General features: G+C 40.2%; 1 protein-coding gene across 10 annotated transcripts in view; it reads left to right on the forward strand.

The window, feature by feature from the left end:
- Window positions 1–337: 337 nt before the first annotated feature.
- Window positions 338–14,723, forward strand: part of FAM13C (family with sequence similarity 13 member C) — a 57,409-nt gene continuing 43,023 nt past the window's right edge. For 6 of the 10 annotated variants that reach the window (XM_074830393.1, XM_074830395.1, XM_074830399.1 and 3 more), the window contains exons 1-3: window positions 1,191–1,312; window positions 6,208–6,264; window positions 7,997–8,195. In XM_074830393.1, the coding sequence (XP_074686494.1) occupies window positions 1,251–1,312; window positions 6,208–6,264; window positions 7,997–8,195 (318 nt within the window). In that variant the 5' untranslated portion in view covers window positions 1,191–1,250. Of the gene's footprint in view, window positions 475–1,176; window positions 1,313–5,352; window positions 5,421–6,207; window positions 6,265–7,996; window positions 8,196–14,723 lie in introns of those variants that run through there. The other 4 variants (XM_074830401.1, XM_074830402.1, XM_074830394.1 and 1 more) reach the window with 4 other exon arrangements.

The following is a 14,723-nucleotide window of genomic DNA, read 5'->3' on the forward strand; positions in this document are numbered from 1 at the left end:
CTAACCATTAAATTTAGCTTTTCTGTTCACCCTTCTCTCACAAAACCTGCTACTCTGTAGGGCAGAAGTCCCTATAGACTGGCTGTGATATTTTGGTCCCCAGGTAATTTGTGCCATTATATAAACGGACATATATATATACACACACAAATATGGGAAAGAAAAGAACAAAATAGTGTGTGCAAGCAGGTAGGAAGGCTAGGAAAAGGTGAAGATAAGATACACAGCGCTGTTGGTGGAAGAAGGGAAATTGTCACGGCTTTGACTCCTGGCTGCTGCTGCTGCCTGGGAAATGTGTGTCAACACCAGGCAGCGGCACAAGCTGCTGCAGGGAGGAGGACGCTGCACGTCTCTGCTCTGCTTGGTGCTGTCATCTGCGAGGTGCCATTGTCACAAACAGGAGGGCTCATAAGATACTGGTGTCTGCACTGCCTTCTCCTCCCCCACTCAAACAGAAAAAAAATCCCCTCTTTGGTATGTAGCAGTGAGATTTTTTTTTTTTTTCCCCGCTGCTGTAAGATTTCAGGATGATCCAACAGTGTATTTACTAGGTTTGAGAGGTGTTGTTTGAGGGGGAATTCCATTGCTGCCTCAAAACCAGCAGTTTACTGTATCCTGAGTTGACCCTTACTGAATATATTACATCAGATCTGAAACCTTTTGTTGCAGGAGCACAGCAGCCTATTCCTTTCACAGGAACGGTTTAATCTATTGCTTGCTGTTGTCTTAATAACCTTTTGCTACTTGAACTGTCCTTTCTGCAACATTATTTTTTCATAGATTCCCCTGGAGTTTGGCCATGAGCTGGGTGTGTAAGAGACCACTAAACAAGAAGAAAAATCCTCTAGAGATCTTAGCTGAGCAACCCTATTTAAGTAATAAAAACAACTGTGTTTGATGAGCCAATTACATAGAGCAACCTTTTAAAGGACAGAATGCCAAATGCTTGTTTGTAAACCTAAGCCTTTATTAGCAGCACTGTTAGAGTTATAAAAGAATTATGATCCCTTTCTGAGCCTCACAGACTACCTGCGTCCCTGTATTAATTCAAAGCGCTGCTGGATGGGCTTTGTGTGTTGTAGGACTAATCCCTATGGTTCCTTGATTATGAGCATGTGCAGAGCAGCCGAAGGTACAGTCGTACATGTAGAGCTAACACACAGAGACTTGCTTTGCAATGCCATGTTTGTGCATGTGTTCCTACAACTGAGAAGGAGACAGGGAGCCTGCCTGCCTTGCTGCCTTATCTGATGTTTTCTTGTTTCTGTTTCAGCATTCAGGATAATTCCTTCAACACGACAGCTTTAGCAGAGTAAGTGAACACTTTAAAGATGTCCTTATTTTTAAATAAGAATGATGAGTTTAGTTACTGTAGCAAATAATTGTAAATAGTATGTATGAAGTCCCAGGCTATCTGTCATATATTTTGATTCAGTTTTCTGTAATCTAAGTATTATTGACTGTATGGGAAGGATTGCATGAAACAGCTGCCTTCACATGTTCTCTGACCATTTAGCATTTACCTTTCTGGGAGAATATATGCTTGATGCACATCACACATGTTTAAATATATGATTTTCAGTGTAGGATAAATCTCCTGTGAAAATATTGCTCATTTCTGGTACTGATGATCTGGACAAACACAAGCATGTCAGTTTTCTAAGAACACATGGTCTGTACTTCCTGCAAGTATTATTAGAAAAAAAAATAATTTGCAAATATTTTGGAAAAAATGACTATACATTATTTAGACAAGCCAAGTACCAAATATGTCATTTCTTTGTAATCAATTCCATAAACTCATTAGAAGGCCTTTCATATATATCATGATCATAAGGAGATATATATATATATATGTTGACTTTTGCTGTTGTTTTACAGAGACAACAGAACAGCATAAGGGATAACATTAGAAAGTTAGAAAGGCAAAGGCTTTAGGAACTATTACAGTTGAAATGGTCTTTGTTTTATTTCAGTCTAAATCACCAAAATTTTGGTGTTCTCTATTATTTTGCATGCTTTTGATTGTTTCGAAAAGCTTCTAGGGAAGATTCTTCAGCAGTAATGTGCCCAGCAGTTTCTCAGGAAGGAAATTATTTATAGATTTGTTTGTGTATTAGGTGAGTTTTACACTGCTAATATGCTCATAATTTAAAAAGCCCTAGCTGGACAGTGAGCTGTTTGCCTAAGTGTTGTGGGGACAGGATACATTATGAAAGCAGGCCAAGCTGTAATTGGCTGAGCCATCCATAAGTGTTGTCAGAGTCACTACAGGAAAAGTAACATTTCATAGGGATCCAAATAATTTCCCTCTCTTATATTGCTTTGCTTTATTTGCTTACATTGCCTTGCTTTATTTAATTTTTATTTAACATTTTATCTTAGTCATGCTTTTTGTGTGATTGTGGCAGATATGGCAAGATTTAATAGAAAATAATAAAAATCATTAAGTATTTTTTTATTTCTTTCCTGTGTTCCTATTAGTTAAGTGAGAAATTGTGGTCTGTAAAATTCTGGAATGCTCCCCCTTCACAGAAGAATAACCAGATTAGATAGTACATTTTTCATATTTTTTTCTTCTCTCTTCTCTGTCCCCAAATACATCCATAGTTTCCAGTAGAGATTCCCCTGGAGCAGCCCCTCTCCCTGCCTTACCCTTAAGGTTTCTTGGGACCTGAAGGTGATGACTTTCTCTGTGGTGCTTCATGTGACCAGTAAGACAAAGGCCAGGATGGCACAAAGGCTGACTGCGTGGTGCCAGCGCTGCCCCTGGGGACAGGGAGAGGGGTGAAGGCGGTGCTGTGCTGTGCCCAGCTGAGAGGCACGGCATGGCAGAGCTGGGGCTGGGCCAGGCATTGCCTGAAGGGTGAATCTCCCTCATTTAAGCTGTTGTTGGTTCTGTTTCAGGGGCTTTAAGTTTTAATCTTACCTTTCCAAACATAGAAGTAAAAACATGCTTGTACAAAACAAAGCAAGTGAACAATGACATCTGAAAAGCATTGTCCAAATGAACAACCTTGGTTTCCAGAGTTGACTTCCCTAAATCCTGTTTAGAGCTTCCCCCCAAAGCCTTTTTTGAGAACTGCTGAGGATACACAATTCTTACTGATTTCAGCACTAGTAGTTTGTGCTGGCCATATCTGAAAATAGGTTACTTTTATTTAGCAGAATAAAGAGAGAGCTTGCCATGCAACTTTAGACATCCTCATCTGACAATTTCTGTCTTTATTTGCAGCAAAGGCAAAATCAGGGTTTCCGGAATGATACAAAATCAGTGATACAATAATTTCAGGAACATTTCTCCAGACAAGACAAGTGCCTGGGGTTGCTAAGCTTTCAGCAAGCCATGCGTGCAGCCTAGTTTAGAATTTGGTCATGTGAACATCTTAAAGGTCAAGTCAGCAAAAAGGAGCAGTTTGCAAGTTGTACTGAAATGGCTCCTATGGAAAGGTGAAAATGGAAGAAAGTTAAAAAAGCTAATCCCATTTAACCAGAGATCCTTGGAAGAAAAATAAAGAGGCAGTACTCTGACCTGACTGTGGCCCATGCCGTAAGTTCAGTAAGGGAGGTACTTACTTTTAAGAGACATATCCATCAGTCAGTAGTTAGATTGGGCACTGAAAGCAAAGGATTCACATCACTGGTTTGCTCAAAAGACATAATTTCTGCCCAAAGTAAGCTTCAACCCATATTAATTTATGACTTGAAGCTGTTCTGGCACATTCTCTGATGTTTTAGGAATGAGTGAGATGCTGCTGCAGCTTTTGGGTTGGTGGGAACTCTTTCTACTGTGTGGCCACAAGCTATCACAAAACTCACCAAACTCTTGAATATCCCTCTATCTGTTACCTATAGCTAAAGTTGGACAACAAGATTTACAAGTTACTGGTGAGAAGGGAAGAGTGTGTGCATGTCTGTGTTGACCTGTGCAGACAGGTGGCATGAGCTGCATTTCTTAAAGAAGCCAAGGTAAAAACACTCTGTGCTTTAATGATGGATATTTGCATTATATCATGAATTTATCTTCTTAGAAGTCCTGCTATGGTCTTGGCCTCAAGCACTGTCTTGTGTGAGTGAGCTTTCTTCATTAATATTTGTTCTTACAAAGAGAAACATTTCTATTAATTTCAGAGCGTGTTGCTTCTGAACTTCATCACAATCTTTTTATTACATGATGGACATAGTCTTCTTTGATTCATTATTGCTTATCTTTCCTACCTACTGCTATCCAGTTATTCAAATACATTTTGTCATGCTAACTTATGTTGTTTTTAAGTTCTGTCTTGTTTTATGACTTTTATCAGTTGCTGGGTGCTAAGTTAGGATCTCTACTTCTCAGGATCACCTTATTAGAGCCAGCTCAGGCAAAGCAGCCGCCAGGGCACTTCCTCAAGTTAAGGAGTATGCACACATAGACTTGGCTGATGGACCTGTGCTCAGTCATCCATCATCCCTCCAGAGTGTTCCCAGTTACCAAAATGGTCTTTCAGGACTGAAGGTTGCCAAGTGTGGTGACTGGTGAGAGGAGGGGCTGAGTGAAGCTGGTAGCAGAACTGCTTCCTCCTCTCCCCTCTTCCTGTGGCACATGCAGGAGGGAGAATTTGTCCCTTTAGAGGGTCCCTGGCCTTTGTTGACTGTGGCTTGGCCCATAGTGCACAGCATGCCTGGTGGCATCTTACCCTGCTCTTGTGTCTGTGCTGGGAGCTCTGTCCATCCAACTCTGACCTTGGCACAGTCTCCTCACATTGTATTTCCTTGCTATGTTTTTCTCCCCCTGAAATTTTCCATCATGTTTTCCATCTAGGTTCCAGGTTCCTTTCATATTGGGCTTCCTCCTTCCCAGTATGTCCTATCCTCACACCTTGCTGGTGTCAGACACCTTGATGAGGTGATTAGTGATAGACCAGAGGGGAAGGTGTGACTGGCATCAAGAGGCAAGGGCAACTAGATTTCTACAGTGAATTTATCAATTTTGTACATCAACCCCTGTCTTCTATCTGTGATCCCGCTGTGCCTTGTGGGGAGAACTGCATCCATTGCAGGAATGCTATGTGATTAGGGGAGATCTGCAACTGTAGTCATACATTCCAGTTGCAAGCAGCAAATGCTTTTATTCATATGCTGATGTATTCAGGAAGTGTAAACACTTGAGTGTCCCTTTAAATATTTTCTGCTGCAGTCTGGCTTTTGATAAAGATACTAGCAGAAGACTGGTGGGAAAGAGGAATGTATTAAAAACCTTGCCATCAAAGTGCAATGCAGAGCTATGAATTAATCACTTAACGTGCTCTGTCCTAAGAGGGGCAATTCTTCTGAAAATTTAACAAGTCAGCGGAAGTACAGGCTGTTTCCCTCATAATGAAGAGATTCCTCTGCCAGCAAACTTCAAGTGATCCAGGCCTGCTTAGTGTCTGTGCCCTGTGAGTATGAACAGAGGGTGAGGAGAGGGCCCCGACTTTTCTCCAGAAATAATACTTAGAAGGGATGTCTGCATATTTGTTAGGAGTGTATGCATATATATGTATGTTTATTTGAAGAAAGACTGCTCATAGGCTTTGCAGTTATATCATTACGCAAAGTTCAGCCGTGCTGCACAATATAGTGTTCAACACTGAGTGGTTAGCATATTTATCCAGACTTCTCTTTTGATTAGGCAGCGTTATGACAATTCTGTTGTTTGTAACTTAAGGGATGTAATTGATTATGTTTCTTTTAGGCATCTTAAAATAGTCTGTTAGTTTACTTTTTAAGACTAATGATCACTTTATAACTTATTTGGGGATTCTTTTTCCTGCTGTACAAAGAATGACTGCTCTACTATAGTTAATATTTTTGTGAGTCTAGGAGAAAAACACCCTTAGCTAATTGTTTCTAATTCTTGTTTTAAATGTGAAGTATACTATAAGCAATTAAAATACAGAATTTCTTGTAATCTTCCTGTAATTTTTATTGTAATATCTGAATTCCTTGTCATCATTATTTCCCTCTGGCTGAAAATGATATACCAAATTTGTGCACTTAACATCTCAAATTTTCTTCTTCCTCTGAGATTTGGACTACCATGGAGCAGCTATGGCATTAAATGACCCCAACTGAGGTGTGAGAAAGAGAAATGCGTTTATACTTTGAGCTGCACTGTCATGTTACTAAAAGATAAATTTCTGCAGCTGGCAGAAAATCAGCAATTATTTTGTATCCATTTTCAAGGTGTGACGGGGATTCAGACTCTGTACATGAAGATCAAGCAGGCAGTTCCAGCCCCAGGTATTCTACTGCAAATTTTGTCTGAAATCCATTGGCAACAAATAAAGCTGTCAGAGTGCTTCTGTTAAACCATTAGAAAAAAGCCTTTCTTCTCAAGGAAATGCAGAATTTCTAGGGTATTACCTGCTAAGGTATTAGTAGTTATAGGAAATGCATATTTGTCTTGTATACTTTTGTGTAAACAGTATTAAGTACTCTTGTTATTATATGAGTAAATATGGTCTTCACATTTCATTTAGATGCAGGTCTGATGCTAATACATTGAATTTTACAGTACAGCAGCTGGTACAAAGTGGTAGTAAGAGGAGTTTTGCAACTGTGCAAGGATATGCTCATTGATGAGTGGCTGTGAAAAAAATCCTTCAAATTGTAATTTAACTGAAGTATTCTTGAGGCATGTGTCTCTCATGGCTGTGTTAGTATACGTTGATTGCTAGACGATGCAACTTAACCTTTCAGAAAGATTTTTAAATCAGATGTTACCTTAAAATTAGCAACACTTCTGCACATTGATGAAATGCCCGTAAGATATAAAGCACCCTACCCTGTAACTATAACAACTGCCTTGGCGCACACTTGCGGATGGCATGGGCAGCAATGGTGTTTAGCTCCATAGGCACCCTGCGAGCATCCATCTGGATGCTGATGGGCCACAGATGGAAAGTGAGTTTGGCAGCTCAGGATCCTTAGGAGAAAATGTTGAGTTAGGAAATTATACTTTCTAAAAAAAAATCTCAGGGGGGTTTAATTCAATAGTGCTTGACTCCCTCAGTTGTGGAAGTTTCACATCAGGAGAGTGGTTGTCTCTCAGCTAACCATTAGGATTTTACCAGCTGAAGCTAACATCTGAAATTTCACCTGCAAACTAAGCAACAGCCAGGGATTTCGGAGCAGTAATGCTGAGCTGCTTATCCTGCCAACTAAGCAGGCAGCCTCTCATTCTGCATTGTGGTAGCTTTCTTAATGGTGCCAGGGAGACGCTCCCAGTGGAAGGCATTAGCCCAGTCTAAGGTTGGATTGACTGGGTGAGGATAAGGCTAGCAAGGTCTTCTTAGGATGGGTTGCACTCTGTAGGCTAGGTAGAGATTGAAAATATCTGTCTCAGATTCAGTACTTACCTGAGCATCCATGAGCAAGTTTCTGTTTAAACCACCAGATGTGCTGTTATACAGGATGACCTTTTCTCCAAACTGGGAGCACATGATACTTGTCCCTTCCACCCAAACACATCTCTGACTGTTCAAACCCTACTTTGTATGCCTACCTCCCTCACTCTGTCCAAAACCCCTCAAAACCAGAGACTGTCAGAAGGGAAGTGTGACTATAAGGAGGCATTATTCTGTGTGACAACATTTTTGTGAGAGTACAACCTAGTGTGAATCATTGAACGGGGAAAGGTCTTCTGCATGAAAAAGACAGTTTCAGATTTTATTTGGGGAATATGAACTATAGGGCTGAAGCCAAAGAGTGCCTCTAAAACTAGTCTTATTTAAATGGCTCCACGGTTGAATGTGTAATAATACGAAGAGTAGTTTAGCTTGTGATTTCACAATAAACAGTATCCTCTCAGACTCACGTTACTAACATATGCAGTGTTTGATGTGTAGACTACTCAACTTGGTAAAATTAAAATGCCATGAATAGCTAAGAACTTGTTGCTGTTCTTCCTTCATAATGTTTTGACAGGTGTCTGCAGTCCTGCCTGATGCATTTCAATTTTATTTTCTTACAGAGATGACGATAACAAAGAAAATTATCCGGACAACGCTGCTGTCTTAGAGGAAAGGCAGCTGCCTTTGCAAGACGCTCAGCAGCACAAGCAGCAGGCTGTAATCGACTATGCTCTAAAGCCTGAAATGGGCAACTTAAAGCTAAGAAAACCTAAGCCCATTGCAAAGCTAGAAAATGGAAAAAGCCATGAGGAAAGTCAGGTAAAGAACTAAATTTACTGAGGGTAGGTTTATGGCACAGTGTCTGAGCAAACATACCTTTTGAAATGCAAAGTGGGACTCCCTGGTAATCCAGGATGTGACTGAGAGCCCACAAAAATCTACCCCAATTTTCAGGGACCTGGAGTCCTGGAACCCTCCTGTAACAACAGACAGTTTCTTTCAGACAGGGAATTGCAGAGAGGGGTGTGTTGCAACTGCTGTCAGAAGCAAGTGGAGTGCATAGCTGAAGATGTGCAAATATATTTCTTCAGATTTCCTGTGACTCCTTGCACCAAATATAAAAATCTTGGTAGTTGCTGTACTTGATTGGACTCTTTCTGTTTTGTTTATTTGACTGAGGATATCTTGCACTGGTATTTTGGCTGCCAATGGAGAGATTTCGTACTTTCTTTTTATCTCACTTTCTCTTTTTTCTCATCTTTAAATAATAAATCTACTCCAGTGCAGATTCTGTTACCAGTGCTCTTGCCCACAGGCTTCCCAGGTTGAACTGAGGGGAGCAGAACTGTAACTTTTCTAAAGGCTATCAAAGAAGATTAGAAATGAAGAAGCTTCTGCTGGTGTCTGTGGAGTTACATTGCTATGTAGACTCCAGAGTTACCACCTCCCAGCAGCTGCTGGAAGTGCCTGTTCTCCCCCGGTGCTTCCCATGTGCACTCATGTGCAGTGTAAGGGGTGGAGCTCTGGTGCAGGTCCCCTCAGCTAGAAATATTCTCATAACCAAGATAGTTGATGTTAACGTTGGTAGATTGTCAGCCTGCAGTAGGCACAAGGCCTGACATCTGTAAATACAGATGTCTGTATTTACATCTTTTTTTTGATGTATAATGTATTTGGCTATATTCTGTCTCTCCTCCCTTCCCGTTTGTGGATAGAAATTTGCAGAGCACTTTCTGAAGTGCTTTGAACCCATCACAGACCAGGAATTCTTTTGCTTCATTTTTTCAAGTTTAGAATGGGAATTCATCACCTTGGATGGCATGTCTTACCTTCTAAGTGAGGAATATAATTTTGAATCCCAGAAGAAAAAGCAAAAGCATATGGCATCCCAATGGTATTAGCACAGTCTCTTTCAGAATATCAATGTCAACTTTTGCCCTAATCTTTTTGCATGTTTTTCTGGAGTTCATCCCTGAGATGAATTAATAATTGCTGATTTTTTGCAACCGTATTGTGTTACTAGGTAATATTATTTAGGCTGCAGGGAGATGAGGTGTGCATGTTATCAGCAGATAAGAAAAATAATAGGAAATATTTCTCTATGAAAAACAAGTGGAGGTGTTATCAGGAAAAGGATAAGAGGATAAGTCCTGATACACAAGGGAGTGTATCAGGAAAAGGAGACATGAAGAAGTCATAAACAGGGCAAGATCTGTCTCATAGTTGCATTTTCAACTACTTCCAAGTCTCCCGTCTGCCCGCTCCCTGTGTATGCCATGCCTGCATCTCTTACCCAATGAGAGCTAACACAGCACACATTTGCTGCTCTATGGTATTTTACGTGGCCTGAAGTGGTTAACTGAAAATGTTGATATATGTTCATGGGAAATTTTTTGAGCATATAATTAGACTGCCAAAAAATGCCAGTGCAGCTTAGATATGCAGCCTCTGGAAGGAAAAGCAGTGTCAGGCAGATAATTTTCACGTGACTCAAGGGCTTGAATTAGGAAAGACAAAAGTGGTCCTGGGCCCCCACACTACCCATTGCTCCCATCTCTGGCATACTGGAAGAGGTAAGATGTGTAGGCACCATTTTATCTCACCTTTGATTTGATGGGAACACTTGAGGGATGAAAACTAGTGTAGAGCTTTAAGTGTAATAAAGTGTAATATACAACATAAACACAAAGCAAACATTCCTGCATAACAGAAACTCCACTCATGCATAGATGGAATTGTATCCTAGTACTGAGAAAGACTTTTTGATGGATATCTTATATCTACACTGAGTTCTGTGGTGCTTGCTGTAGAGGAAAACATTTGCCTCTTGGAACAGTTTGCAGAAGGAAGCTGTTTTGGATAAAGCATCTACCAAGCCCTACATTTTACGTAGCTTTCGTTCTCAGTAAGGATGTGCATGCTTCTTGGCCGCTAGTGCTTGCCTTGCTGCATCTTCAGCTGCCTCAAGGGCTTTTGTTCTTAAAGAAGCAAGCATCTGGCTGCTGGATTTGTTAATGGTGCCTATGAAAACCAAGGCTCTGCTTGCAGAAGAGCTCTGCAAAGGGTTTGTTTCTGGGTGGGGGTTCTCACTGGGATCCTTGGTGGTTTATGACCTCCGAAGCCCTATTGTAACTGTCTGGGTTAGCAGTCCTAGTTGTGAACTGGTAGCAATTGCTTCTCTCCGTTTTGAAGCTGAAAGCAAAGTGCTGCTGTGCTGTTTCTAGTAGCTGTTGTTTATACGTATATGGCAGGTAGTTGTTATCTGGAAAAGTGGACCAGACTGATGCTTTGAAACACTGTGCATATACCTTCCTTTTGTGAAACACCTTGGCACCAAGCCACTCTATGAGATAAACAATGTACTTACAAGCAGCTGGTTTTGAGCTGACAAACAGCAATATCTGAGCACATGCATTTATGAAAGAAAAGCATGATGCACTGCACATGGTGATTAAACTGTTCATCCTTGTTTTCCTGAGTTTATGGACAGAGTGCTTTTTCAACAGTCTCCTCGTTTCCCTACCTGAGTCTATGTGGCATCAGAAAGAAACGGTGACAATATTGCAGTGATGGTATCTCTTTTAAAGGTGTTGCTCTGATAGGCCAAGGAAATGTTTGCTACTTGCTCCTATGTGTTATAAGCCCGTGAGCTGCTTTCTCAGAAAATTGTCCCTTTAAAATCAGAATAGGCTATTGGGGGATAAATAAGTTTGTCACATGTGTTGGAAGCTTTAAAGTCTGTTTGGATGGGAACCAATTTTGTGTGCATTTCTACTAGTGCGAATCCAGGGGATTTCCATTGTAGAAAGGTCACTGAGAGGGAACAGACCACTGTGTTCAAGCAGAGCAAAGGTGGCCAACTTGGGGATGATGGAAAGAGAGGCAGGCTGCTGGAATGCGATTACACTGCTGTACTCCAGTTACTGGGTTTCATCTTTCCTATGGTTTCATGAGCTTCTTTAGTAATTCTGCAATGTTAATCTACAGAAAAAAAAATTAATTGGGATTTATTTGACTTCAAGAGGTGAGGAAGCATATGCTCAGAACATACTCAGGGGTGTCAGTGTGAGAACAGATGGTGAGGAATGGAAAGTCTGCTTTCCTTGCCTAATCCTTTCTCCTGTCACTCACCTTTGATGCACAGTCATGAATATAGATTATTAAATGAGTCATCCTCAAATTCCTTATTGATACTGAGAAATACTTATAAAGTGACACTAAACGTGCTACCTAATAGGTAGAGACAGTAAAAGTTTAGTTTTAAAGTCATATAATCAAGGTAAATGACTATAAAAATGAAATGGTGGCTTGAGAATCAATGCCCTAGAGGTGGGAATGCTGAAAACTGCTGTGTGAAATTTTGTATTTTGAGTATAAATTAAGTGGGAAAATTGCATGGATTTCAAAGAACTTCCAGTAAATTTACATTAAAATTGTGGTTTTAAATGCACAGGCATCAGAAAAACGGATTTGATGTTAACACATTAGCTACAGAAACACATGAACATGTCAAGCAGTCTGCAAGTTCAGTTTTTAGGTATACTCTGTTTATGTTTAAGCCATACCTCACATCGTGGGTTAAATCTGTTCAATTCACTGTCCGTTATATGTACTTATTTTCCTGTATGGACTGGCAATTTCAGGAGGGGTAGGAGGCCCTTCTGCTCAGGACTCAGTCCTGGCTATTTTCTGTATTGACACAGCACCATGAGGTATGCCAGGGCTGTGATCCTAAATGCTGGTACAATATTTGCATGGTGCTTGCATTTGAAGAGAGATGGAAGTGTTTGTGTGTTGGATAAAGCATATGAAGGATGCAAGGCACTTTCTGGAGTTCAAGAGCAGACTAAGCTGCTGCGTAAACACAGCAAAGGTTTCTATGCCTGTACTGTAATTCGGATGCTCTGACATAGATGGGTTATGACATGCTGTGATTTTTTCGGGGGAAATAGGTTTTAAAAAAATTTTAGCTTGTGAAACAGAAGCTTAGTTATTTGAACAAGCGTATCCATGATGGTAATTTTTGGTTGCTTCCAAACCCACGTATTTTTTTGTGTACGAAGTCGATATCATGCAGCACTGAGACTTCTCAGCAATGCCTGAAGATTTCCCTCTTCACAGACTGCTTACCAGATACAGCCTCATTATAGAAGCTTCACTCTCTGCAGTGAAGAAGAAACAAAAATACAATAGAAGACAGCACTATACTGTTAGATGCCTTTGACACATCAGGAATGGATTTCATTGCTCTTAGAAATAGAGGTTCCATCAAGGGTGTTTCCCTAAGGTTACTCTTTAACGCTCCAATGACATAACTTATGAACAACAACAAAGAAAAAAACTTAGAAAAGAACAACCAAACCCCCCCCAAGTCCTCAAACATCATGCCTGCAAGTGAGCACTTATTACCAACATATATTCTTGTCCTCAGCTTTCCCTTTCATCTAGCAGAAAGCATCTTGAATTGCCATGTCCTCTGTGCTGATACTGGAGAGGAGTGTTGTGGAAGAGGTTTCTGCTGAAGCAAATTTACCACTTGAATGCAGGTTTGGTTTTGCAACTCAACTGGACTGACTTTCTTTGATTAACTTAAATAGTACAACACTGAGAGGGCTTAATCCATAAGGTACACTTGCTTAACTTGAAATGCTTGTTTCACTCATTTACATAGCACCCAAAATTTTCTTTTTATGTGTATTAACAGCTTTTGCAGTCAGTTTCTGAAGCTAAGCACATCTATGTCTAAGTGTTGAGGCTATTGCAAGAACTCTAGACAAGGCCTTGGACTGCTATAAGTCAATGGCTGTTGACTCTTTTGGTATCTTACTGTATCCTGAAACCCCATATTGTCATATGATGGCATAAAAAGCTGGGATTCAAGTCCTGACAAGAAATAGCCACTAATGCTACTACAGTCATAAGAAAGTCATCTCCTGAACTACGGTGTCCTGACCTCTTCCCTCTCTCCCCCTAGTCTGCATCCCTCAGATTGACAAATAATACAAATTCCCAGTTTCAGTTCCAGAGGTTTTTCTGAGATCTCACTTGTAGTCCTCCTACATGTCTCTGTTATTAAATCTCTTTGAGAAAGAATATTTTCAGTATGCATCACCGTGATGATGCAGAATTCTTTCTTCTAGCTTTGCTGTTGCCCATATAGAAGTTACACTTTTTAGAGAATATAGTGTTATTCTTTCTATTTTCTGTCAGGTCCAATACCTAGCAAAATGTAACCCAGTCCTTACAAGAGATTCTAAGCACGAATGTAGAAAATGCCTGTTTCTATCTGGAGACCAACAAACCACTGAAGATTTCTGGGCAAATAAAATAAGCTGAACTGGTTCAATCCACTTCCACCTTGAACTTTAATAAAAACTGTGTGTTGACCTGTTTAGTCCCCAAGAGCATATGATAATTTTTATATAACTAAGGGAAAATAATGTTAAGATAGTAATGGAAAAACTAGAACAGCTGCAAAAAACTGCTGTCCATTTGTAACCCAAATCATTATCACCATTTTTGGATAAAATATCATTCATTCAATGTTAAACTACATTAGATAGACATGACGAGGGGGGGAGACACCTGTCCTAGAAGGCTCTGAAGGAGAGAAAGGGTAACAAAGGAAAGTAATGCTAATTAGCTGAGTGAGGCTTTCATTCATTTGCCCTGACATCACCAGCGCTTTGTAACATCCAGTCTCTGGTTTGGAAGTCTGTTTTGGAAATGTGCCCCTTGTGGGTAGTCAGTATGGTTGGAAAGCTTGATTAACCTCTGCTGGGTCAGTTCTACTGCAGTGGCTGATAAAAAGCAAACTAACTTAATGTTAGCACAGGTCTCTTCAACTGGCAGGGAAGGTACTTTCAGCCCCAGGGCAGGTCTGCACTTCATAAATGCAGTGCGGACATACCCCACGGATGGGTGTGTGTGTTAGAGTTAGCACATGGCTGCTTCTTCCTGAGCAGCTTCATCACGATGGTGACAGCTGCTTCTTTATAGAGATAGATTTCAGCACTCTTTTTATGCTCATCTCATAGACTAAGTAGGAGGAATTAACGTTCACTTATGCAACAAATATCCTATAGTTAAAATGTCATCATGGAGAGGAAGTAAAATGCCAGTGATGAGACTTTTTATTTATTTTTACCAGTTGTTTGGGTTTTTTTAGTCCTTTAGTCCTTCATCATTAATTCTGAGCAGTAGGCATTGAATATTTCTCCTGAGGAGACCATTTGGGCAACTTTCTTAAATTTAAAACTTTTTATAAAGTTGACAATTTTATAAAAGTATAATTCAGTTTTGTTTAAATACAGTTTATCTCTAAACAAGCTTCACTCATAATCTGTA

This window comes from Strix aluco, chromosome 7 (genome assembly GCF_031877795.1).
Source record: "Strix aluco isolate bStrAlu1 chromosome 7, bStrAlu1.hap1, whole genome shotgun sequence".
Classification (NCBI taxonomy): domain Eukaryota; kingdom Metazoa; phylum Chordata; class Aves; order Strigiformes; family Strigidae; genus Strix; species Strix aluco.